Consider the following 23,756-nt stretch of genomic DNA (forward strand, 5'->3'; position numbering starts at 1 on the left):
ATATTTTTAATAATAATATATATGTGACTTTCTTTGCATTTGTGCTTTGGCTTTTTATGTTCTACTGTTCAGTACAAATGCGCAACTTTTTGTTATGTAGAACATGTTCTTGTGGTGCAACCATTCTCCACCTTGGATGACATGTGGATGTTCTCCAATGCTGAAAAAATAACAAGAACAGATTTTGAGTGTCCTTAAATTTGTAGAACAAAGCGTTGTAGTTGCTCTAAGTACGTAATGTCTGATAAAAAATTGTTCTTTTCATAAATCGAACTCAGTTCTTCTGAACAATTCATCGTTGATATAGCTCAACAACCACTTGAGTGGGAGAGAGGTAAAGAATTTTATTTAGCATTTATTCATTAATAACTTATCAATAAGTGTGTGTGTATTTTGTTTTACAATCAAACATTTGTGGATCAAACACCCATAGCTATAATGGTAAAATATTTAGGAAACTCAGTGATTGATGTAATTAAATCACAAGAATAATAAATCGTTATTTTATACCTCCTTACTGTGGATGGATACAAGAGCTTTTAGTTGACCTCATAGCCAAATCTAGAACCTGGACAAATATTAGTGAGAAAAGGAAACACTTGAGGTGTCATTAGAATCAAACAATCAATCTATAAGTTGAGCTAAATTAATAATATGAACGGTTATTAACAATTGCTCCTTAGGCTTCTAAAATTGCTCTTGGACACCCCAAAATTACCTATTTATCCTAAACGGCATGTAAATCGATCTAAAAAGTGATTGGACCGATTAAAAAAGTGTTGAACAACACTTAACTTGGCAGGCGAGTGGCATTTAAGTGCCACTCAGCCAATGACACGTGCATAAAAGAGCAATTGTGATGCTAAAGGGCAATTTCCAAAGTTATTTAACTTAGAAAAGATAGAATGTTAATGAACCCGGTTCCGGCCAAAAGCTATGCCTTATAACTAACAATAGTTCTTGTCAAAAAAAAAAAAAAATGAACATTAGTCAACACGTAAAATGTTGGGCCACGGAAGGAGCATAAAACACCGGGGAGATCTTCAAATTGATTTAAGAGCAACTATGGCTATATGAATCCCCTTATACACTCCAAACTAAAGTATATTCTTTTATACCAAACAAGACTATATAAAGAACTTGTTATTTTATATGCCCGATACATCTTTACCCATATTTTATACATTTATGTTTCATGGAAACATCTTGAGATGATATGGTATTTTTTTTTTAAGGATTGAGATGATATTCTATTAATTGTTTTTCATGTACATTAACTATATTATCCTGATTATCCATTGAAAATGAAAGAAATATAACTCATGCAGTTAAATGCATAAACCAACCACGTCAATAATTCATATATTAGAAGGATTTGCACTTCAAAGTTCATACGTCACTTTTCCAACATTATAAGCAATCGGATAACATATTATCATTAAAAGTTGTACAATTAGCCATACAAAGCTGGTAGCAACAGGTCGTATCTACTACAAATTGCTTGAGGAATAACCTGAAATCAGAGAGGAAAAATCGACTTCATGATATTCATTGGATGCAAATATTGATGCTAAACCCTAGAAATGTGAAACATACAAAAAAAAAAAATCGCATACCTACCCAAAAAACAGGACAAAAATCACATAGAGAATGATAACAACAAACTGATTGAACAACTTGTCTAGGTTTATCGGAAGTACCTGCAAATTGTACGTTTCAAAGCCAACAAATATTACAAGTTAGACATGATTTAGGAATCAAACACAACACAACCAATGATTCAACATAAAACATACAATATACCCATAACATAACCTCTACCATCCAAGAAGCTGATTCAACAATTAGAGCTAGCAAATGCAATCAACCATGCATTATGATCACTTCAAACAAGGTATTCTACTCGGCCTAATTATATTTTTTTTATTTAACACTTTTGTTTTAATTTAATCACGAAACACTAATTGCAAGAGGTTATTAACAAATTACAGATTCTTGCCAAAAACTTGCATGTGAGTGAAATTCATCGATTGAGTTATAATACTCACTAGAACAGAAGAGTAGTGATACATTGACCATCCCATATGGCAAACCCTGCATTCTACACCTGCATGTGACATGTTTGGTGAAAGAGAGAGAAAGGGAATGATAATAGGGAAGAGGAATAAAAAATAAAAAATGTCACATGGGATAGTATATGAGTGGTATGAAAAAAAGGGTGTCAACCCATAATTATCCAACACAAGAACGGAATCACTAGAAGCTAATAGTATTATTAAAATTCCCCAAGGTCTTCACACAAAAGTGCGGAAAACCACTTCAAATTCTCTCCATTTCTACATCCACAAGCTAAGCATATAGTATTATAAGTGTAATTTTGAAAGCCCTAAAAAAGCTCTAATCCTAGTGGTTGAGGGCCAATTAGTGATTTGGTAGCGCAATAAAGATATGAAAGAACTCTTCACCATTTGAAATCGTGGCAACCAGCATGTGAAGAAGAAATGTTGACCATTTGGAATAGGGCATGCATGTGTAACTCGCAGAAGTAAATACAAACAAAACATGATAACATAAGATAAAATCGTATTAGATAATCAATATTAATAAATATTTTACGTGCAATGTGTATGTAAATTTAAAAGGGTTGATCTTAGTTCTCTTATTTTCGAAAGTGTCTTATATATGTGTTCTATAAAAGTTGTTTGCATTAAATTTTTACATGGACTAACATATTGTAGATGAGGACATTAAATTTTTTATTTAGACCTTACAAACTAGTTTTATCCAAAAAAGACTAGCTTTATCCAGCTTGTTTCCGCCCCCAATAATGGAATATAGATAGATAATCTACAAATATCACTAATAAGATTCATCAAATGCGGACTACAAATATCACTAATAATACCCCCACTAAGAACACATGCTAGATGCTACGAACAAGTGCTAGCAAAATGTTACATATATCATGCCAAAGATAAAAGAAGAAGCTAGCTGGGAAAGTAAAGACAACGTAAAAGGCCAAAATATAAGGACAACTTCCGTAAGATATGCAACAAAAAGAATTGAAAGCAATTAAATTGCAATGTTCTATACTGAATGAACTTATACAAAATTGATCAGACTAACAAGACACGTACAGATGGGAAAGCCACACTTTTTGACTTCTGAATTTAGCTAAAACATGTACACGTGCAATATAATGTTTGGAAATCTAAAAATGACCCAATTCGTTTAAAAAAGATTGAAAAACAAATAAAACAGTCCAAAAATAACTATTAGCACCGTTTTTAAGGGCAATTCTAGGGTTTATCAAAAAAAGGAAATTCTTAGGAAATCAAACACTAAGAATTTGGTGCTATTTTGGTAGAATTTTTTTTGACAAAAATAAATGATATTTATTCATTCAAATTGATAAAGTATATCGATACAAAACAAATTAAAAGTCTCTAAAAAATGATGAATCTGCGAACAAACTCATTTCATCCGTGTTAATAGCATAAAATGATAGAGTATTTATGCCTACAAATATGATTATATTGAAGTCTCCAGAATATTCATGTCTTCGGATCTACAACGTTGACGACGTCAAAGTCGTTGATTGAATTTGCACTTGCTCAAAGATAATATTTCAACCTGAATCAAATAAACATGGCATTAAGATGAGAAATCAAAAACACAGTGCACAAAGACGAGAAATCAAAACAAACAGAGTCATGTAAAGATGACGAAATCACAAAAACAAACAAAAAAAAGATTGAAAATATATGAAAAACACTTATTTAACTAAAAACAAATAATGAAAAACAATTCCAAGGGGTAATTTGTGTCAAAATTGACCCTAAATCACCCATTTTCGGTAGGTCAAGAAGAAGAAAAGTTGTTACGGCTAGGATTTGAGAAGGAGAAAAGACAACCAAATTATTGTTTGTTGTCCAAATAACATTTTGTGTGGTAGAGCCTTGGGTTGGGAAATCTTTTACAAACATTTGGAAAGAAAATATTTGAATCTCTTGTTTAGGGAAATAGATTAAGAAATGGTAGAAATTAGGGTTTCTTGTTGAAGCTAATTGTTTATAATTCTTGTAACTCTTTGTTAAAAGTTCATTGACAGTGAATTGGAGATATATATGTTCTTCCTATAGATGTAGGTCAATTTGAGATAAACTGGATATACAAACTATATTGGTATTTACTCTTCTTCCTTGTTAATTATTATTTAACTCTGTTGATAACAAAAGGATAGATTAAAAATATATTTAAGTCTTTTTTTTTTACTGGATTGAAGAGATTGAATGTTTATTAAGTAATAATTTAAAAAAAAAAATCATAAATGGATGGTGTGCATATATGCGATGCATGTAAGCACTTAAAATGCTCTTAGGAAATGATCTCATTTGCCTATACCATGACAATGGTCGTTAACATTAGACTCCATTTAGGTCTTTTATGTAGCCGAATGTGGAAAAGCAGCATCGTATATATGGCGATATGTTACACAACTACACAAGAAGTTCATTTCAACATTATAAGTTCCTTTCTCTAGAAAAAGAAAAGAAAAAACATTTAAAGTTTATAATCATATATGTGTATACAACAAAATTAGGAACGTATCATGCTACACAAAGTCGACATTGGGATCATATCTCAATCAGGCTTTAACTTTCTTATCATGATAAGAGAAGACAAAAACATATGGTAAAAGAGGACAGCTCCATAGTACTCTTTTTCTTTTCTTTGTGGCTAGCACTTTAGGTGTGTGTTCACATCGGAAAGGTTAATCCTTTCCCACCATGAGAAAATTGGATTCAATGATTAGATTAGGTGAAGAACATATTCTTAACATGCTCTCTCAACACTAGATTTTTCTTCACACTATCTTCCAATAATTTAAAAATTCTAAAAATTAATTTTCAGAAATTAAAAAAATCGAAAAAAATTCAGATAATTTTTTTTTAAAAATTCTGTAATTCATTTATTGAATGTTAGAATTTTTTTTTTTGAAAAAAATATTATTTCAATAAAATTAAAATTTTGGAAACTATGATAAGTTTTTATTTTTCTAAAAAGAATATATTTTTTTAATTTCATAATAAAATAAGATATTCTGAAAAATAAAATAAAAATCCTAAAAAAAATATTTTGAAATTAAAGTTTTTTATTTTTCTAAGAAAATAAAATTCTGGAAAATAAGGTTTTTGAAAAAATTTTGAAATAAAATTCTGAACAATTTTTTTTTTTTCATTTTTTCAAAAAAAAAATTCTAACAATCAATAAATGAATTACAGAATTTAAAAAAAATATTATCTGAATTTTTTTATATTTTTTTAATTTCTGAAAATTAATTAATTTTTAGAATTTTTAAATTGTTAGAAGATAGTGTGAAGAAAAATCTAGTGTTGAGAGAGCATGTTAAGAATATGTTCTTCACTTAAGCTAATCATTGAATCCAACTTTCCCATAGTGGGAAAAGATTAACCTTTCCCATGTGAAATGCCACCAGCATTTTATGTGTACCATGTCATACAAAGAGATTCTATATATCCATGAAAATATTGTTTTGTATTTTAGGGGGAAAAGTACAAAATTGGTTTAATTACTCAAACATGCATATAGAATTTATCCCCAAGGTTGCAACTATCATATTAGATTCATCCCAAATTTGGATTCTTATTTGGTGGTCCAAATGTTGGAGAAATAAGATAAATGTGGCAACTCCTATAAATCAAAAAAGAGAAGACAAGTGTGAGAGATAGTTGTTTGGAGACAACCAAGAGCCTGAAAAAGAGCATAACTTTATATTTTGAGGCAGGGAGAAGAGCTTATTCAACTAGTATGGTCGTTTTGTTACCCCAATATAATTCACTCATTCATTTTTCAATTTATGCTTATTGGAAAAACCTTAAATCTCATATTGAATAGTGATGAAATCTGATAAAGTGTGTAAATTTATCAGAATAAGTTAGGTTTAACATAAAAAGTCAAGTATCATATAGCATGTTTGGATCATTTACCGTTTACATTCACACACCAGATTCAACGGAAAGAAAAAAAAAAAAAAAAAAAACTCAAATCACACATTAAATAAAGATAAGATTTGAAAAAGTTTATAAGAATAAATATCTCTCACTTAAATATCATTTTTATAAGCCTAATCCTATAAAAAAAAAAAAAAAAAAAAACTAATTTTAATCACATTCTGTAAGTAGCAAATTAGGTAAAAAAATTGGTACAAATCTTGTTATGTGTTGTTGTTTTATATCTAATCAAGAGAAATTACTATTTTTTTTTAATATATGAGAAATAAAACTATGCTTTCATCCTATATGTTCATATTTAATTTTATTTGCATAAAAGCAAACTGTTTTATATGCACATCTTGTTAATAAAAGTCTCGTATTAAATATCGGTCCTCACTCTAATTACAAGTCGGATTTATAAGACCAACTACAATGAGGGTGTTGAAAGCCATATTCAATAAGCAAACCATTGGAGAGGGGGGTGTTGAAAGTGAGCTGGAGGAAAGAGATGATGAATATATTCAATAGGTTGAATTCTGACGCCGGAAGCCACGTGGCGCGCTCGGATTGGGTCTTTTTTGGCGCGTGCGTTACACGCGCCGACAAGGCGCGTCGGTTGCAGTTGGACGCGGAGAGAGAATCTGTTTTGGATAGATGCTGCCACGCGTCGCTTTCTGGTTGGCTGGCCTGGATTTTTATCTTCTTAATACTTTGGACTCAATTATTTCATTGCAAATAATTTTATTTTATTTTATTTTTTTCACCAAAATTCGTGATTTTTTTTTCTCTATAAATAGAGACTTGGATCATTTGATTTGGACACAGAAAAAAAAACCATAATTTTCACTCTCTTAATCTTATTATTAGCATTTCTTTTGAAGTTTTAGTCTTTAATTAGTGAAATGGATCCCACTAACAATCAATCCAACACCCAAAATTCTTCTGATTACCCTTTTAGCTACCAAAATCAATTTCCCAACTCACATCCTCAAAACCCAAATCAATTTCCCAACCAATATCCTCAAAACCCAAATCAATTCCTCAACCAACATCCTCAAAACCCAAATCAATTCCCCAACCAAAATCCTCAAAACATGTCTAATTTTGGTTTTGCCTCAAATTTCAATCACCCATCCTCTGTTCCAAACAACTTTAATCCATATTTTAGATCTATGATGGGATATCCATCTCAAACACCCCCATTTAATGGTTATATGCCAATGGTGAATGAAAATTTTCAGAGTGTTGATGAATATCCTGAATTTTCATCACAAATAAATCGTGGTGGAATGACACGAGATAATGAAGTTGCTCCAACTCCAGAGGATACAACTCCAAAGAGCAAGAGAAACCAACAACCATCATGGAACACTGAACAAAATTTGGTGTTAATTAGTGGGTGGATAAAATATGGAACATGCAGTGTTGTCGGAAGAAACCAGACAAGTGAATCATATTGGGGTAAAATTGCTGAGTATTGTAACGAGCATTGCTCATTCGATTCTCCGCGCGATGTAGTTGCATGCCGAAACCGTTTTAATTATATGAACAAATTAATAAATAAATGGGTTGGTGCTTATGATAGCGCTAAGCGTATGCAAGGAAGCGGTTGGTCGGAAGATGATGTTTTCAAAAAAGCTCAAGAATTATATGGATGTGGGAAGAATGTTCAATTTACTTTAATGGAAGAATGGCGCGCTCTCCGAGATCAACCACGGTATGGTAGTCAAGTGGGAGGAAATGTTGACTCAGGAAGTAGTGGATCTAAGAGATCTTACGAGGACTCTGTAGGATCTAGTGCTCGTCCAATGGGTAGGGATGCAGCTAAAAAAAAAGGTAAGAAGAAAAGCAAGGGCGAGACATTGGAGAAGGTGGAAAAGGAATGAGTTCAATTCAAAGAATTAAAAGAGCAAGAGATTGAACAATTGAAAGAGTTAACTTTGGTGAAACAACAGAAAAACAAGTTGCTGCAAGAAAAGACTCAAGCTAAAAAAATGAAAATGTATCTAAAGTTAAGGGACGAAGAGCATCTCGATGACCGGAAGAATGAGCTGTTGGGGAAGTTGGAGCGTGAGCTGTTTGAAAATTAATTTTAATCAAATATTTGTTCGTATTCAGTCAACATTATCAGTGTTGTCTAGTCCCGACTGTTTGCTTTAATATTTGTCAGTGTTGTCTAGTCCGTAGTGTTTGCTTTAATAATTATCAAAGTCTTGTGTAGTCCTCACTGTTTGCTTTAATAATTATCAGAGTGTTGTCTAGTCCTCACTGTTTGCTTTAATAATTATCAGTGTTTGCTTTAATACAATACAATAACTTATTTCGAATCCGTTAGTGTCCACCACACAATGTACTTATATATAGGGACTCATGTCTACTTCCAATATCACAAATCTCATTCCTATCTATTTCCAATATCACAAATCTCATTCCTATCTATTTCCAATATCACCAAAGACTATCAATGGATCCTTTTGATATCGAAGCCTACAAACAAAAACGTGATATTGAAGACACTTATATCGTCAACCGATTTATTCAGCGTCGAAAAGAATTAGAGGAAGGTAGTGGATCTCGTAGTAGAAAATATTTAAATAGAGATCATGCAGCGGCAAACCAAAGACTCATTGACGACTACTTTGCCAATAAGCCTACATATGACGATGCAATGTTTCGTCGTCGGTACCAGATGCAAAAGCATGTTTTCCTTCGAATCGTTGGAGACCTTTCAATTACTGATAACTACTTCACCCAGCGAGTTGATGCCGCCAACAAATAAGGTATATCACCGTTAGCAAAATGTACTACAGCAATGCGAATGTTAGCATATGGCGTGGCAGCAGATGCGGTCGATGAATACATCAAAATAGGAGGTACTACAGCATTGGAGTGCTTACGTAGATTCTGTAAAGGAATCATACGATTGTATGAGGAAGTGTACCTGAGAGCACCAAACCAAGATGACCTTCAAAGAATACTACATGTTAGTGAAATGCGGGGGTTCCCAGGGATGATCGGGAGTATTGACTGCATGCACTGGGAGTGGAAAAATTGTCCTAAAGCATGGGAAGGTCAATTCACCAGGGGGGATAAGGGAACCACCACAGTTATTCTTGAAGCAGTTGCATCTCATGATCTATGGATCTGGCGTGCCTTTTTTGGATGTCCAGGAACGTTGAACGATATCAATGTTCTAGACCGGTCACCGGTGTTTGATGATGTGGAACAGGGAAAGGCTCCACGGGTGAATTTCTTTGTGAATCAACGTCCCTATAATATGGCATACTATCTAGCTGATGGTATCTACCCTTCTTATCCAACTTTCGTCAAATCAATTAGACTTCCTCAAAGTGAACCTGATAAGTTATTCGCAAAACATCAGGAGAGCTGTCGGAAGGACATCGAACGTGCTTTTGGAGTGCTTCAAGCTCGATTTAAAATCACCCGTGAACCAGCTCGCTTGTGGGACATAGCCGATTTGGGTATCATCATGAGGTCATGCATCATATTGCATAATATGATTGTTGAGGATGAACGAGATACATATGCTCAACGTTGGACCGATTTTGAGCAATCTGAGGGAAGTGGATCTAGTACAGCACAACCATACTCGATTGAGGTGTTACCCACTTTTGCAAATCATGTGCGTGCTAGATCCGAGTTGCGTGATCCAAATGTTCATCACGAATTGCAAGCAGATCTAGTGAAGCACATATGGACAAAGTTTGGAATGTTTCACGATTGAAGATGATTTGTATCGTACTAAGTAAATTACTTGTGTGTTGTGTGCTTGTTTGTTGTCTTGCATTTTAAGCTATTTGTGTGACCCGTACTTAGTTTGTTGTATTGCATTTTATTTATGTTAAGAAAATATAAATAAATTATTTAAATAAATTTTGTTTTTACAAAAAAAAAAAAAATTGTTAAGTGTTTCTTCATTTTAATTTAATTATAATCGATAATTGTAATTTTATGTAATTATAAAAACAAAAATATAAAATTAAATAAGAATAAGAAATAAAAGGTGGTGGGGTAGGGTGTTGAATGAAAAAACCATTGGAGAGGTAAAAATTGAATGGGTGTTGAATTAAGAGAGAGAGAAAATGATGTGGAGTGTTGGGAATTGAAAAAGTGGGTGTTGAAGGTTGTTGAATGTATTTTACCATTGTAAATGGTCTAAGATTGAATTAGACTCAATCCAAAATTCTAGATGTTTTAGACTCAATTTAAGAATTATTGGTATACGTGATGTATTGGGTCATCCCTATCAAGTTACTCAAATCACGCTCTAGATGTTCAATTATGGCGTGAGGAGTGTGTTAAAGATTCACACATTAGATAAGATCTGAGGTAGTCATCACTTTTCTAACCGATTTTATAAGACTAAGTTAACCCAATCAAAAAGTATATAGCACACCTTCTAAAATTAATCAATATGTTAATAATTGATGAATAGGGATGTCAATTTACCCTGTGACCATGGAGTAAGAATCTTCTCCATTTGTCAAAGTAAAAGGAGTCTATTATATAATGGCTTTGCCATTTCGTCTATCTACCAAAAAAAAAAAAAAAAAAGAGTCTATTACAACATTATCTGAATGAAGTTTAAGAATGGTGGTGAGTATCGTGCTCCCTATCCTGCGAGGTCTTCATAGAAAATATTACCACAATATTCTGTTGAAAATGTACAAATTGTTACAAGCACAATTTCTTTTAATCATTTTACCATTTAAAAACTCGACATAATTTAAAACAACAATCTCAATAGCAAAACAAACAATGGATTTAAGGTGTGGATATAAATGATGAGTGGTTCGGAAGACGGAAATATTAAACTTTAATATCATCTTAAATTTTATATTAGGTTTAACTCACTTATAAACACATATTTTGGTCTTATCACATATAATATGAGACTCTTAACATAATAGATAAATTTATTATTATTTTCATCTCTATCTTCAGTGCTATTTCAATTTTTAAATTATCTTAGTATCATTATATATATATATATCGTATATTATTGTCTTTGGTTTGTAATGTTTCATCTATTAATCTCAATAGAAATGGCAGGCGCAGAAGAAGCATTGGCAGCAACAATTTATTGATAATATACTGCAAGTTGTAATCTATATATATAAGTCACAAATGTCACGCACAGACCTAATTGATAACCTGATATAAATTGATAATAATATCTGCTAACTGAAATGCTTATACATCACTGATCTCTCTCCACACACTTACTCAACTGATAAAAAATTAAGAATAGATACTCTATTTTTATATTACAAACTTGGAAAATTATTTATTCTATGTATGTTTGATGTGGACCAAGATGCTAATGGAATCGTGGGAAAATCATTGCTCATACTTCCTTTACCTATTTTATATATATATATATATCATATGGGATGCAAAGCCAAGACTATGCCCCCTTTATACTAAAGGTGATTTTGACCATACATGCATTGTTAATGTGTGTGTTATAAATAAATGTTTAATTCTGCTTCCTTTTTATCAATTTTTTCAACGATTACTTCTCTGATATTCTTTATTATCATTTTAGCAAATTTGTTGATTTAGTACAACCAAATTTTCCAAAACCATAAATACTCTATAGGTATGTTTGGACTGCTTACTTTTCATTTTTAAAATTATCGGTATTATTGAATGTTTTTTATATAAATTAAGTGTGATTGTAGTATTATTTGATATTTTTTATGTTATTCTCTTAAAAAAATTAAATTTAAAATATAGACTTAGTTCTTGAAATCTTTATCTCCAATATTCAACTCAAAATACCTTAAAAGGGAAAAGGTTTGGGGAATTAAAATTGTAATGCGCTTACCTTTTTAAATATGGGGTGGTGAGTGGAAGCATAAAGGAAGTTGCATGTGTGTTATATCACGCACCTTTGAGTTTCTTTTTTCTTGATTCCCAATAAACACTTTGCATAAGAATACAAAATGGAAATTTATTAATGATTTTACTCACATTAGGCATAAAACTCGTTATATAGAAAGCAATTGAACTCAAGTAATCAACTCCACAAAAAATTAAACCATTTAGAAGAATCAAAATTCAATTTGTGAGTAAAAGAATTTGTGATCATTTGATACTTACATAAGGATCGAACTTTAGATTACCACCATTTTCTTCCTTTAAAAACAAAGGGTCAACATACACACAATAAAAAAAAACTTGGTTAGCTAACAATACTACCCAAAAAAATATCACTAGGAAATGTACCCTTCATTAATTGTACGAACCGTCAAAAGATCACCACATTTTAGTTCATATGGTTTGTATTTTAAAACAAAGAAAAACCTTTTAAATACAATAATCGAACCAAACTGTGTTATTTCTACTTAACAGCGTGCGATTTTGGATTTTTTTTTAACTAAAATGCGTCAATCTATAATATTAGTACCGACTTTAAAATAACTAAAATTAACAAAGAATGATCAATTTGGATGGATGAACATGAATTAAGATGTGTGTTAAAAGATCACGCATCTAAATTAAGAATATGAGTATTGTCAACTGAGTTGAGGGAGATCATCCAAACTCAACCCCCCTTAAATTTGATTGGATAAAATATATGATCTTCAACATTCTTTTTTATTTAATTATTTTAGATTTTAAATCGACTTTAACTATAATTAAGTATGGTAGTACCAAATATATTTCCTAGTAAATATATTTAGTGGAGTACTCGAGATGTTATTAAGGTCGTTTTCATTCCCTAAAAAAAAAAAGATTTAATTGTACTTTTCACCCCTATCTTTTGCCAATTGTGCGATTTTGCACCCCATGTTTTTAAACGAGCGATTTTGCACCCCATCTTTTTCCCCCTTTCTGATTTGGAGGCCCCCATGTGTTTTAGCGATGATGTGTCTGATTTTGATGGCGTGTCTTCATTTAATGTTTGCCACATGTGTAAATGTAATTTTTATAAAACAAAAATTGATTTTGGAAATTAAAAGAAAATGCAGATCTTGTTAAATTAAAATTAAATAAAATACAAACAAAAACCAATTAAAAAATTAAAATTAAAATTAAAACAAAAATCAATTAAAAAAACCTAATTATTTATTTTAATTTTTTTCCATTTGGATTTTATTCATAGAATTATTTTTAAACAAAAAATATCGATTACCGGTTCTGTTCATGGCAGAGCTGTCAATTTTTTTCCCTTTTTATTTTTGTCACCAATTTTTTTTTTTCTGTTTCTTTTAATTTCCAAAATCAATTTTTTGTTTTTTGAAAATTACATTTACACACGTGGCAAACATTAAATGAAGACACGTCATCAAAATCAGACACATCATCACTAAAATACGTAGGGGGCCTCCAAATCAGAAAGGGGGAAAAAAATGAGGTGCAAAATCGCTCGTTTAAAAACATGGGGTGCAAAATCGCACAATTGACAAAAGATAGGAGTGAAAGATGCAATTAAGCCAAAAAAAAAATTAAGGTCATTTTCATGGTGGGAAGAGACGGAGTACGGCTTATAGTCAAGTTTAACTCAAAGTCCAATCGGAAGATTGATTAAAAGAAAATGAAATTAAAAGGGGCAAGTGACCCACCATAATTAGTGGGGCATGGGACTTATACTTCCATTCCCATCACAAATCAATCAAGTTAATTCAAACTTTTTAATTGGACCCACCCTTAATCATATGCTTAATGCAGGCGCACCACAAATTATACCCGTACGGAAGGTTTTGCAAAAAGCATAAACTTTATTTTTCTAAAATAATCAAAACTTTAATTAACTTTATTATATTTAATATTATTATGCCAAAAATATTTTTAATCATGAAAATAAATTTTCATAAACTTGAATAAAAATATGATATTAAAAAAATATTTTTTAGTACAATAAAATTAAATGAAGGTAATTCTAATAGAATTCCGTGTTTTTCCTGTAGAATTTCAGAAAATATTCTATGGGAAATCTATTTTATGCGGATTTTAACAAGAATTTAGGTTTTCATGTAATACTTTTGTGCGTAATTATTTCCTGAAGATTTTAGGATTCGTAAGAAAGAATCTTGAGGATATTAGACTTTTAGGCCAGATCAGACTTTTAAATAGGTCAGGTCAGACAAAAAAAATAGGCCTATGAAAGGCCATAGGCCATGCTCAGGCCTGCAAAATTTTTCGTAGGCCAGGCTCAGGCGTATCAAAGCCTGACCTGGCCTATTCCCAACCCTACACACACACACACACACACACACACATATATATATATATATATATATATATATATAGTTTATAGCATTAAATATATATTACATTTTATTTTTGGAAGCAGAAATATACATCACAATTATTCCAATTATTCTCTACAATTTATCATTTTTTCAAAATGATATTATTGAACTCTTGAAGTTTTTGATCAACCACATGATAGAACAATTGAACTTGTCACAAACTTTCTCCAATTTGCACTTTGACTTTTTTTTCTTCTAATTTGTAAAACCATCTATTATTAAGGCCTCAACACTATCACTATTTCTAAATAATAATATCGATCATCCTTAAAATTTCTAATGAATTTAATTAAGTATTGATCCATGATAAACCACCTATTAAGATAATCTAGCAAAGAACTTACAGTGTGCCACATGTATAAATAAATATTCTAACAATAAGTTATTTAGCAGAGTAGTAATATAAATTGATCTCTTATATATATTAACTTTGCAAGACAATGAAATGAGACAATGATTTGTCAAACATTCATGTTGTAAGTGGAAAGACTCGCGAGAGCTCTCTATATGTAGTTAGTTTTAACTTTTACATTAGGAATAGAAAAACATCAAGGGTGCATAATCTACTAGAATTATCAATTACTATGAGCCATTATATATGTAATAGAAGTAATGAACTCAATTATGTTTGGGGATCATGTAATTTTATCAAGGCTATCTCACGTAATAATATAGTTGGTAAAAATAATTTGAGTAGGCAGAAGCCCACACAACCTTGTGTGTGGCACCACCATTGGACCGAAGGAAGAATAAAATTAGTTACACAGTTGAGATAAAAAAAAAAAAAAAATAAATAAATAAATTCTAATCTTTTTTTACGGAACTAAAATTCTACTTGTAAAAAATTTAATTAATATTTATTTTTAGAATTCACCGATGTGTAAGGCTCTTAAGAAGCATTTTTACACTTTAGGTTCACCACATTAGCAAATAATTTAAAAAATGGATCGTATATGCCATGCTCCATTAATATATATTTAATTAATTTATATGCAGTACACTCCAGTATATAACAGTATTCCAATCCCTCTCCAAAAAAAAAAAAAAAAAACAGTATTCCAATCCCGATGTAACCCAAAAGAACAAAAAATACAATTTTTTTTTTCTATATAATAACCTATCAAAAAGATACCCAAATAAGAAGGAAAGTAAGACCAAAAACAATGTAGAATGCATGGTGTGTCAAGCATGTCAATTGTGCAACCTTTGTATGTAGATTCCCTGTCCCACCACCTCTAACGGATTGCCGCCGCAACAGCAGGCAATGCCAGCGACTGCGGTGGTGCAGAAAAGTTGGCAATTACATTAGTTGGCGACAAAATTCTAGAGTGGGCGTGTGTTTCACCATAGAGAAAGTTGTAGAGTATCACAAGACTTTTTGCAAGCACATGATCCTCCCACACTTCCTTACTAGTGTGTGAACCACTCCTAAGGTGCGTTTCGGTGGCATCGAGACGATGCATACTCCTTTTCCACATTCCATTTAATCGACGAATCTTCTGAACTTGTCTATTTGCAAGCGTGCAATTATTAATCTTGAGCCTGCTAATGGCAGCTTCAAGAAGCCTCTTCTTAGTTCTTTCATCCGCTGAATTTGCTTCCGCTACAAGAAAATCATGAAATTCAGGCACCCCAATAGCTCTTCGAATCCCTTTAGTATAATCACCAAAAGGGTCAAAAAATTCACGAACTTCATCAACTTGACCAGCTTCAATCATACGATCAACGCGCGATTGAAGTGAAGAATGAAGCACTGGCAATGAAACATCAACCCATAGAAAACAACACTCATACCTTAACCTAAATTCAGTACAATGGTTCACTAAGGTATCTAAGTAAGAATTTGAACCACCAGCAATAATAGGTAATCCATCTTTTTCCACAATTGAATCAATGGCTGAACAAGCATGGTAACAAAAATCATTGGCAGTGAAATTTGTGGTAGGATCAAATACACCTAAGAGATGGTGTGGGACCCCATCACACTCTTCTTCTGTCACCTTATTTGTTGTAATATCAAGACCTTTGTAAACTTGCATTTTGTCTGAATTCACAATTTCAGCTGGCTGAAAATGTTTGGCCAATTCTATGGCTAATTTGGTCTTTCCAGTTCCTGTGGCCCCCATTATCACTACCACCTTATCTTTGTTTCGGTTGTGAAATAAAGACTCCATTTTGTTGAGTCCCTTTTGGAAATTTATTAGGGATACTTCTTGTTTGCAGGCATAGGATGATGTTGCTGGCACCATAATCATTTTTCTTCTTCTTTTTTAACTATATCTGCCAAGTTGACCAAACATATTTTATATTTTTAATTAGTCACCATCATGATATAAAATCATCAATAGCACTATAGCTTTAACATCTCATAATGGGACATTAATTTAGAAACAATTTGTTACTAAAGATTTTTTTATGAATACCGTTTTACAAATCAGTTCAAAGGAAAGGGACATGCACACAACTTCACAAGTGATATGATAAAAAAAAATTGTTTTGCAAGACAATATATACATATGTAACTTTCATAGTTTAATATGGAGAAATGATATTTATACAATAAATTTGTGATAATTTTTGTACAACTTACTCATAAAGTTGTAATGATTTATGAGTTCAATATTGGTAGAGTGTAGTGTAAAGAAATTTACATTATCAACAAATCACATCCACTTATACGAGTGACTTTAAAAATAATTATTAATAAACTCAAAAGTTTTTAATGATCAAACGATTATAATTCATTAAGGTATGAAAAATATTTGCGATCACGATGTATACAAATTGAATCCATAATTTCTTACAACCAAACACAAAATAAAAAAAAAATGATATTTGTAAAATCATTTTGTAACAATTTTCTATTGCTTTGATTTTCATGTCATTATCTATATAATTTTGTATATCTTTGATCGTTCCGTAAATTATCCAAAAAATAATTAGTTCAAATAACATATCTCAAATGAAAACCAGGAGAATCTAGTAAAGGAAGTGAGTAAATTGCTAAAAACAAACGAGCTTAGTCTTTAGGCAATATGAGACTTATGTGAGATATGAAGGAATTGAAGGAAATATATTTGCTTCCATATTTACCAAAACAGAGAAGCTAAAGCAGGGGATTTTATTTTTTTTTATCAAGTAAGTAAAGTATAGTAATAATAACTTTTTTTACATGTACCCTACATATATAATTTCCATGGACCACACGATAGTTATGGATATAAATGTATATGTACGTACCGTAGTGTCAAAAAAACGTGGCGATTGAGTGAAGATATGTAAAGTGAGAGAGATCAGAGGGATGATGATTTTGTGAAGAAGAGGCTCTTAAGACATTTGTGACTGATGATCACTTGATGCAGCAAAGGAAGATTTCACTTGCTATTTATACGAAACAAAGACTATGTGGCCCACTTATGCGAATTTAAAATTCTGTTGATTCAACGGCTTGAGCTTGAAAATAGTGAACTGAGATAAAATGTTTAATTAATAATCACAATCAATTTTTATCTTTGTTTATACTTTGGCCTGGAGGCTATCTATAGGCTCTCTATTATAAAAAGTATATATTCTCAACCTTCCAATGGTACCTAGATTTTCAACAACTAATGTAAGCCAGAACTAAACTCGAAGATATAATCTTCGAGAGCTTATGGAATTATTGAAAGGATTGTGTTAACTAGTGTCTCGGGCCAACACCATCAAATTAATAAAATAATTTTGGATTTTAAAAAAATTGAACATACCACTTTTTCAAAAGATTTAATGCAAAATTTTTATATTAATCTTCTTAATTAGTATCCCGGTGGCACCAATTAACATTTCCCTTATTGAAAAACATTCTCAAGAAATGTTGAAATTGTTAGGTCGAACTCTCTAATTGGAATTTGAATATAATTTCTTCATTTATTTGTATGAGTTTTAAAATAACTATTGTTATTTCGTTTATCTAAAAAGAAAATATATTTTTTGAAGAAGCTTACATTAGCCCACCCAAATTGACAGCGGAGATAATTAAACCTGATACGTTGATGGAGAGCATACTTCAATATCTCAAGCCAACACCATCAAACCAATTCAAATGGATTCAAAAAAGAAAATATTGAACCAGATACACTTATTCACGAGTTGCAGTAAATGTGTGGTAGTTTCGTGGAATTTAGGCATGCTGGAATTAGTTGAGCAAGTGTGAGTTTTGTATGGTGATTGGAGGGAATTTCTATTTTTTATGTTGCACAAAAACAAAAGCAAAAGATAAAGAGAGAAGAGAAATAAACACACCAACAAATATTTACTTAGTTCGGTCTAACAATGACCTACTCTGAAGGAGAGAGATCTCTCCGTTCTACAATCAATGAGTTCTTTACAAAAAGATACAAAAGACTTACAAGAAATTAGTTTCGACAAGTTCATAAGGAACAAAACCTAATTTCTATTCATTTCTCAATCTCTTCCCATGAACAAGACACTGAGTGATTTTCACTCACCTAAGGTCTCCGAACCTAAGAGAACTTCTCAAGAGAACCTCACCAAAGACACTCAACCATAAAGTCACCAAGAGAACAAAACCTAATTTCTATTCATTTCTCAATTTCTGAAGATTATTATAATATCCTTGTATGTATTGATGCCACTTTATTTAATCTTTTTTAGGAAAAGAAATTAGCCGATTAAATAACCTCTTCTGTTAAAATATGAGCAACCAAATTTGCTTATCATCTATTAAACTTCACCCTAGAGATTGTGAAAAGTATCGACGGTTGCCTTGAAATCTACAACAAAATCGCCTTATCAAACCGCATATCATGAATCCACTGCATAGGGTGATATAAACCAAGGGCTTCTCCTATTGCCACGGCACATACCGGTGTGAAAGTCATAGTAGTTAAAGAAAAAAAATCGTAACAGGGAATATATCACGTGCAATCTACAGTGCACGTGCTTTAGATGCAACCTCGTACGGCCATACAAAGTTATTTTTGTCTAGCACGGCTATATAAATTCACACTCTTTAATAAAAATATTCTCCTAAATATGGATATGGAGATGGTAAAGGTGAACATAGTGTAAATGTTTTTAAGTAAAGACTTTACCATCTCAGAAAAAAATTCACACCTTTGTCAATTAACAAAACTCACATCTATTCACCTAAAGGATATGAACCCAATCATTTTGAAGGCCTTTCCGTTCATTTTTCTCTTGTCTTTTTATAGAGATGTGACTCCTTATGATTCAATTCTTGCATCCACCATATCGACTTAAAAGAGTCGGCTTAACTATTAAGGTAAGAGATATTATAGTTGTTTTTTATGTAAAACTTTCTTTCCCACCAATGCCTCTTGAATGACTGATATGTTGAAAGATCAAGATATTCAAATTATAGAAATAGAACATTAAAAAAATCATAATTAGTTTATAGAAAAAAAATATTGTTTTCAATATTTTTTATTATTATTTACTTTCTTAACTAGTGCTCTAGTAGGGGTGAGAATAGGCTATTAGTGTGCAAGTGTGAATTATATGTTCTACATCGAATAGAAAAGTAAAGGTTCAACACCTTATAAATAAGAGGACCCATAAACTCATAGCCTTAAGGTTTTGGGTAAGAATATGGTGTCTCTCTCACTTGTGCGGTTGTTCAAGCCTCGATGTGAACGGTCCCCTGATCTCCCCTCGTGACCCAACACTGGTATCAAAGCCCAGGTTCGACGAAGGGTACGACTGAGGTAGCCGGTCCGTTGCGCAGAAAGCAGCAACGACGGTACAAGCAGTGTCAGGTCTGTTTACGGAGAAACCAACAACGACGATACAAGCAAGTAAAGAGCTTCCGCTTGAAGGGGGGCATGATGAATAGATGGACTCACACTTGAGAGGGAGTGTTGGTGTGCAAGTGTGAGTTATATGTCCCACATCAGATAAAAAAGTAAAGGTTGAACACCTTATAAGTAAGAGGACCCATAACCTTAACGTTTTTGGTAAGAGTGTGGTGTCTCTCTCACTTGTGTGGTTGTTCAAGCATCGATGTGGACGGCCCACTGGGCTCCCCCGATGACCCAACATAGGCTAGGCTGTGTTAGGCTTTGGAAAGCCTAAGTATGGTATATCAATTTTTATAAGGTATGCGGCCTATCATAGACTTATTTTTTAGGCCTGAGTCAGGCCTCCTGAAAGTCTGTTGTGGTCCTGGTAGTGTGTTTAAAAGCATATTTTATATGAACATATTTAAATAAGTAACGTGATCTGAATTTGAATAGACTATCGAACTAATATATCAATGTGATTAAGCCCCCTTTTGATATTTAACATGATTATTTAGAGAATTTGACTATATATTATATCATATTTCAATTATAGTTTATAATAATACACTTAAATATGCAAAAAAATAATACTAATAGGCTTAAATTACTGAAAAGGTTAACAAATTTATAATTTAATTCAAAGTACAAAATATAACAAAATTGATATTAGTAATAAACAATATTATTATTCACATTTACTTAAGTAGGCCGGTCTGATAGGCTTAAGAGACTTTTTATAGGGCTCGTGGCTCGACTTTTTTTTAGTTAAATAAGCTTTAAAAATAAGCCTTCTATATCTAAGAAAAAAGTTTGATTTAACCTATCCTCATCCCTATATTGTACGGGAACTAGTTAATATGACTCTTAGTTTATCTCTAGACATGTTTAAAACATGATAAGAACCAGCTCCATTTTGATGTTTTTATACAACAGACATACAATTATGATTCTTTTTAAAAAATTCATTATTATAAATAATGATAATTCATTTCAGTTTGTTCCTCATTTAAAAAATTCAAAACTTTATTGTGGAGGTTTGTATGATGTTATAAACATACTTGTAAAATTTAATTCGAGAACAAAATTTTACCCGTGAGTTTGTGCTTATTCGAAACAAAATTGCAATTTTGCACGTTTTGGTAAAAAAAAAAAAATTAAAGCGTTTTAGAATACTATGAAACTTTGCATGTCTTTTCTATATACTTTTGAAGAAGTCTTTGCAAAATATCATCTCAAAATTTGATTTCTAGGTTGAAGTTTACGTTGCTTTGGTTTTTGGCACTTTCAAAATTTATAACTAATCTGTCTCTTGTTGAAAATTTCTATTTTATGTGGAAGACCTTATTTTATTGATTTTTAATTTGTTTCATTTTCTTGCAATCTCAACTCAAGATGCCGGATTTGAATATTCACATTTGAATAAGCTAAATTAGTCTACACAAATTTATACCGAAGAGAATCGAACATGAAACCTCGAGGAGGAGCACACTCTTAAGTCTCAAGCCAATGCCACCAAGCCAACCCAAATAGGTTAACTATAAAGTGGTTATTAAAATCAATTAATAATAATAATTTATCTTTTTATATATGATATTTGTTATAGAGGATTGTATCATCATCTGTTAATACTTAATACTAATACTATGTGTATAACTCTCAAATCAATATGCCTAATGCTAACTGTGAATAAGCAAATATTTGAGAAGCAAATGAGCCGCTCATTAAATGTAGTTTATAGTTTTTCATTAATTAAGCAAGTGTATCATTTATAGTTTTTTTTTCCTTAATGTATGTGAATTAAGCAAGTGAGCCACTCTTCCTTAAAAAAAAAAAAAAGTGAGCCACTCATTAGGGATTGTGTAACAACAAATTAGCAACTAGCACCAAAGAGTGCGCAAATATTCTTTTTACTAGCAACTAATTAATCTCACATTGTTTTTTGAAGGGAATTAATCTCACACTTAAAAAACAAGACAAAAAAAGATCAACATCAAGTATAAAAGTCACCAGTCTAACTGTGAATAACAAAAATAAAAATAAAAAGCACTCAAACGAATTAGTCATGATACCATTCTGATAATTCTTAGTGAGGAGAATAATATACATTATCTGTACTGGCACCAACTTGTTGTAAATAAATTGAACTTTGTGAATGAACCCTAATATTATGAAATCCAATTGTGAAAGGATTGCAGTGGTTTTAGGGGTTTTCATCCATTTTAGGTTTCTTGAATTTCAAAGTTCACGCGTATTTTAGGGTCAGGGTATTTGACTATTCACTCCAAATTTAATTCTTACTCATATTGTTTTTATTTTTTTTTTACATATTTTCTCCACTGATGATGGGTACTGTAACAAAAAAAAATTAAAAAAATGGATAACTTTTTTTTTTTTTGACGGAAAAAAATGGATAACTATTCTATTTAAAACGTGTCGGACCTTAAATATGAATGCATCTTTCAACTAAAATACAAACATTGATTTACCATATTTTAGAAGTGTAACCCTTCCACTAAACTAACTCGTTCATATTGTAATGATTATTATAACACATCAATAACAGGGTAACCATTAATCATTAACTTAGTTGGGGGCGTGAAATATACTAGTATATCATCGATTCATCATCATATCATATTTTAGATTTTAGAACATTGCTTCTCCTAAAAAAATATTCCCTCCGTCCCTTAATACTTGACACAGTTGACTTTATTACGCATGTCAATGCATAACTTTGAGCTTAAATATCTTGAATAATATATTAGGAAAAATTATGAAAATTTGATATTTTGAAAATACTCATCGAGATGAATCTAACGACATCTTATATGATGTTATTTATCTTTGTATATTAGTTGAAAAATACGATCAAAATCAGTTAAATCAAAATTAAAAAAATTCCAAATGAATCTAGTATTAAGGGACGGAGGAGTAACGTTGCAATAACCCCGCTTGATTTCTTTCTTTTTATGGGCCTCCCCCTTTGCATCATAACTACACGTGTGCAGAGACTTATATGCAGTCCTTTCTGAAGAAATAAAATAATAATTTAACCACATTTGGTGAGCAATTACATAATTTGCACATAGTCAGTGCTTTCGATATACAATTAATTTTTCTTTTCCAAGACTCCTATTATGAGATCAAATTGATGTCAATAAGAGAGATAAGAACACATAGATTGATTGAATGATGTAAAATGAAAAGTAGTTAACATTGCTATATATACAAGTGAGTGTAAATTGAGTAACTTGTGTAGCAAGTTACACAAGTTTCCAACTATAACTAACTCCTAACCATCTAAAATCAATTCAACTAGCATTGGATTAAGCTGTTGAGCTCTTCAGATGACTTGTTGTAGCCGGTTGAGACTCTGAGGGTGAATGAGTGAAGTGAGATGAAGTATGGTAAGATGAAGATCGGTAAAAATTTACCATAATCATCTCGGAATGATATAAATTTATAATTGGTTTTGTTAACGAGTGTTTTTGAGACACTCTTTAAGTATCTTCAATTTAAAAATTATTCTTTTAAGACGTTAAATATTACAAATTACAATACATTTTACCTATGTTATTGTTTTCTTTACGATGATGATCAAGATCTCATTGGAGCTTTCGATGTTTGATGATATTATCATATATGTTTTATTTTAT

At 31.5% G+C, this 23,756-nt stretch overlaps 3 protein-coding genes across 3 annotated transcripts; 2 read left to right on the forward strand and 1 right to left on the reverse strand.

Moving 5' to 3' along the window:
• The first annotated feature begins 7,237 nt into the window (after positions 1-7,237).
• On the forward strand, positions 7,238-7,903 carry LOC25486077 (glutathione S-transferase T3). The gene has a single exon (XM_024776882.2). It carries the CDS (start codon positions 7,238-7,240, stop codon positions 7,901-7,903), a length of 666 nt encoding a protein of 221 aa, XP_024632650.2.
• A 926-nt stretch (positions 7,904-8,829) lies between these two features.
• Positions 8,830-11,125, forward strand: LOC112419037 (uncharacterized). Its single transcript, XM_024775783.2, has 2 exons — positions 8,830-9,424; positions 11,082-11,125. The coding sequence occupies exons 1-2, from the start codon at positions 8,830-8,832 to the stop codon at positions 11,123-11,125; spliced, it is 639 nt and encodes a 212-aa protein (XP_024631551.2).
• A 4,349-nt stretch (positions 11,126-15,474) lies between these two features.
• Positions 15,475-17,751, reverse strand: LOC25486078 (adenylate isopentenyltransferase 5, chloroplastic). The gene is made up of 2 exons (XM_013607272.3): positions 17,540-17,751; positions 15,475-16,579 (listed from the first exon to the last, which is right to left on the reverse strand). The coding sequence occupies exon 2, from the start codon at positions 16,552-16,554 to the stop codon at positions 15,535-15,537; it is 1,020 nt and encodes a 339-aa protein (XP_013462726.1). The 5' UTR covers positions 16,555-16,579; positions 17,540-17,751; the 3' UTR covers positions 15,475-15,534.
• Positions 17,752-23,756: the final 6,005 nt, after the last annotated feature.

Source organism: Medicago truncatula, chromosome 2 (assembly GCF_003473485.1).
Source record: "Medicago truncatula cultivar Jemalong A17 chromosome 2, MtrunA17r5.0-ANR, whole genome shotgun sequence".
Classification (NCBI taxonomy): Eukaryota; Viridiplantae; Streptophyta; class Magnoliopsida; order Fabales; family Fabaceae; genus Medicago; species Medicago truncatula.

Bases quoted from the DNA above. Each gene is read 5' to 3' on its own strand.
- LOC25486077 (XM_024776882.2), top strand. From the start codon at position 7,238: ATGGTGAATGAAAATTTTCAGAGTGTTGATGAATATCCTGAATTTTCA.
- LOC112419037 (XM_024775783.2), top strand. From the start codon at position 8,830: ATGCGAATGTTAGCATATGGCGTGGCAGCAGATGCGGTCGATGAATAC. The intron at 9,425-11,081 runs GTGCTTTTGGAG...TAATCTCAATAG, and splicing joins CTGTCGGAAGGACATCGAAC to AAATGGCAGGCGCAGAAGAA.
- LOC25486078 (XM_013607272.3), bottom strand. From the start codon at position 16,554: ATGATTATGGTGCCAGCAACATCATCCTATGCCTGCAAACAAGAAGTA.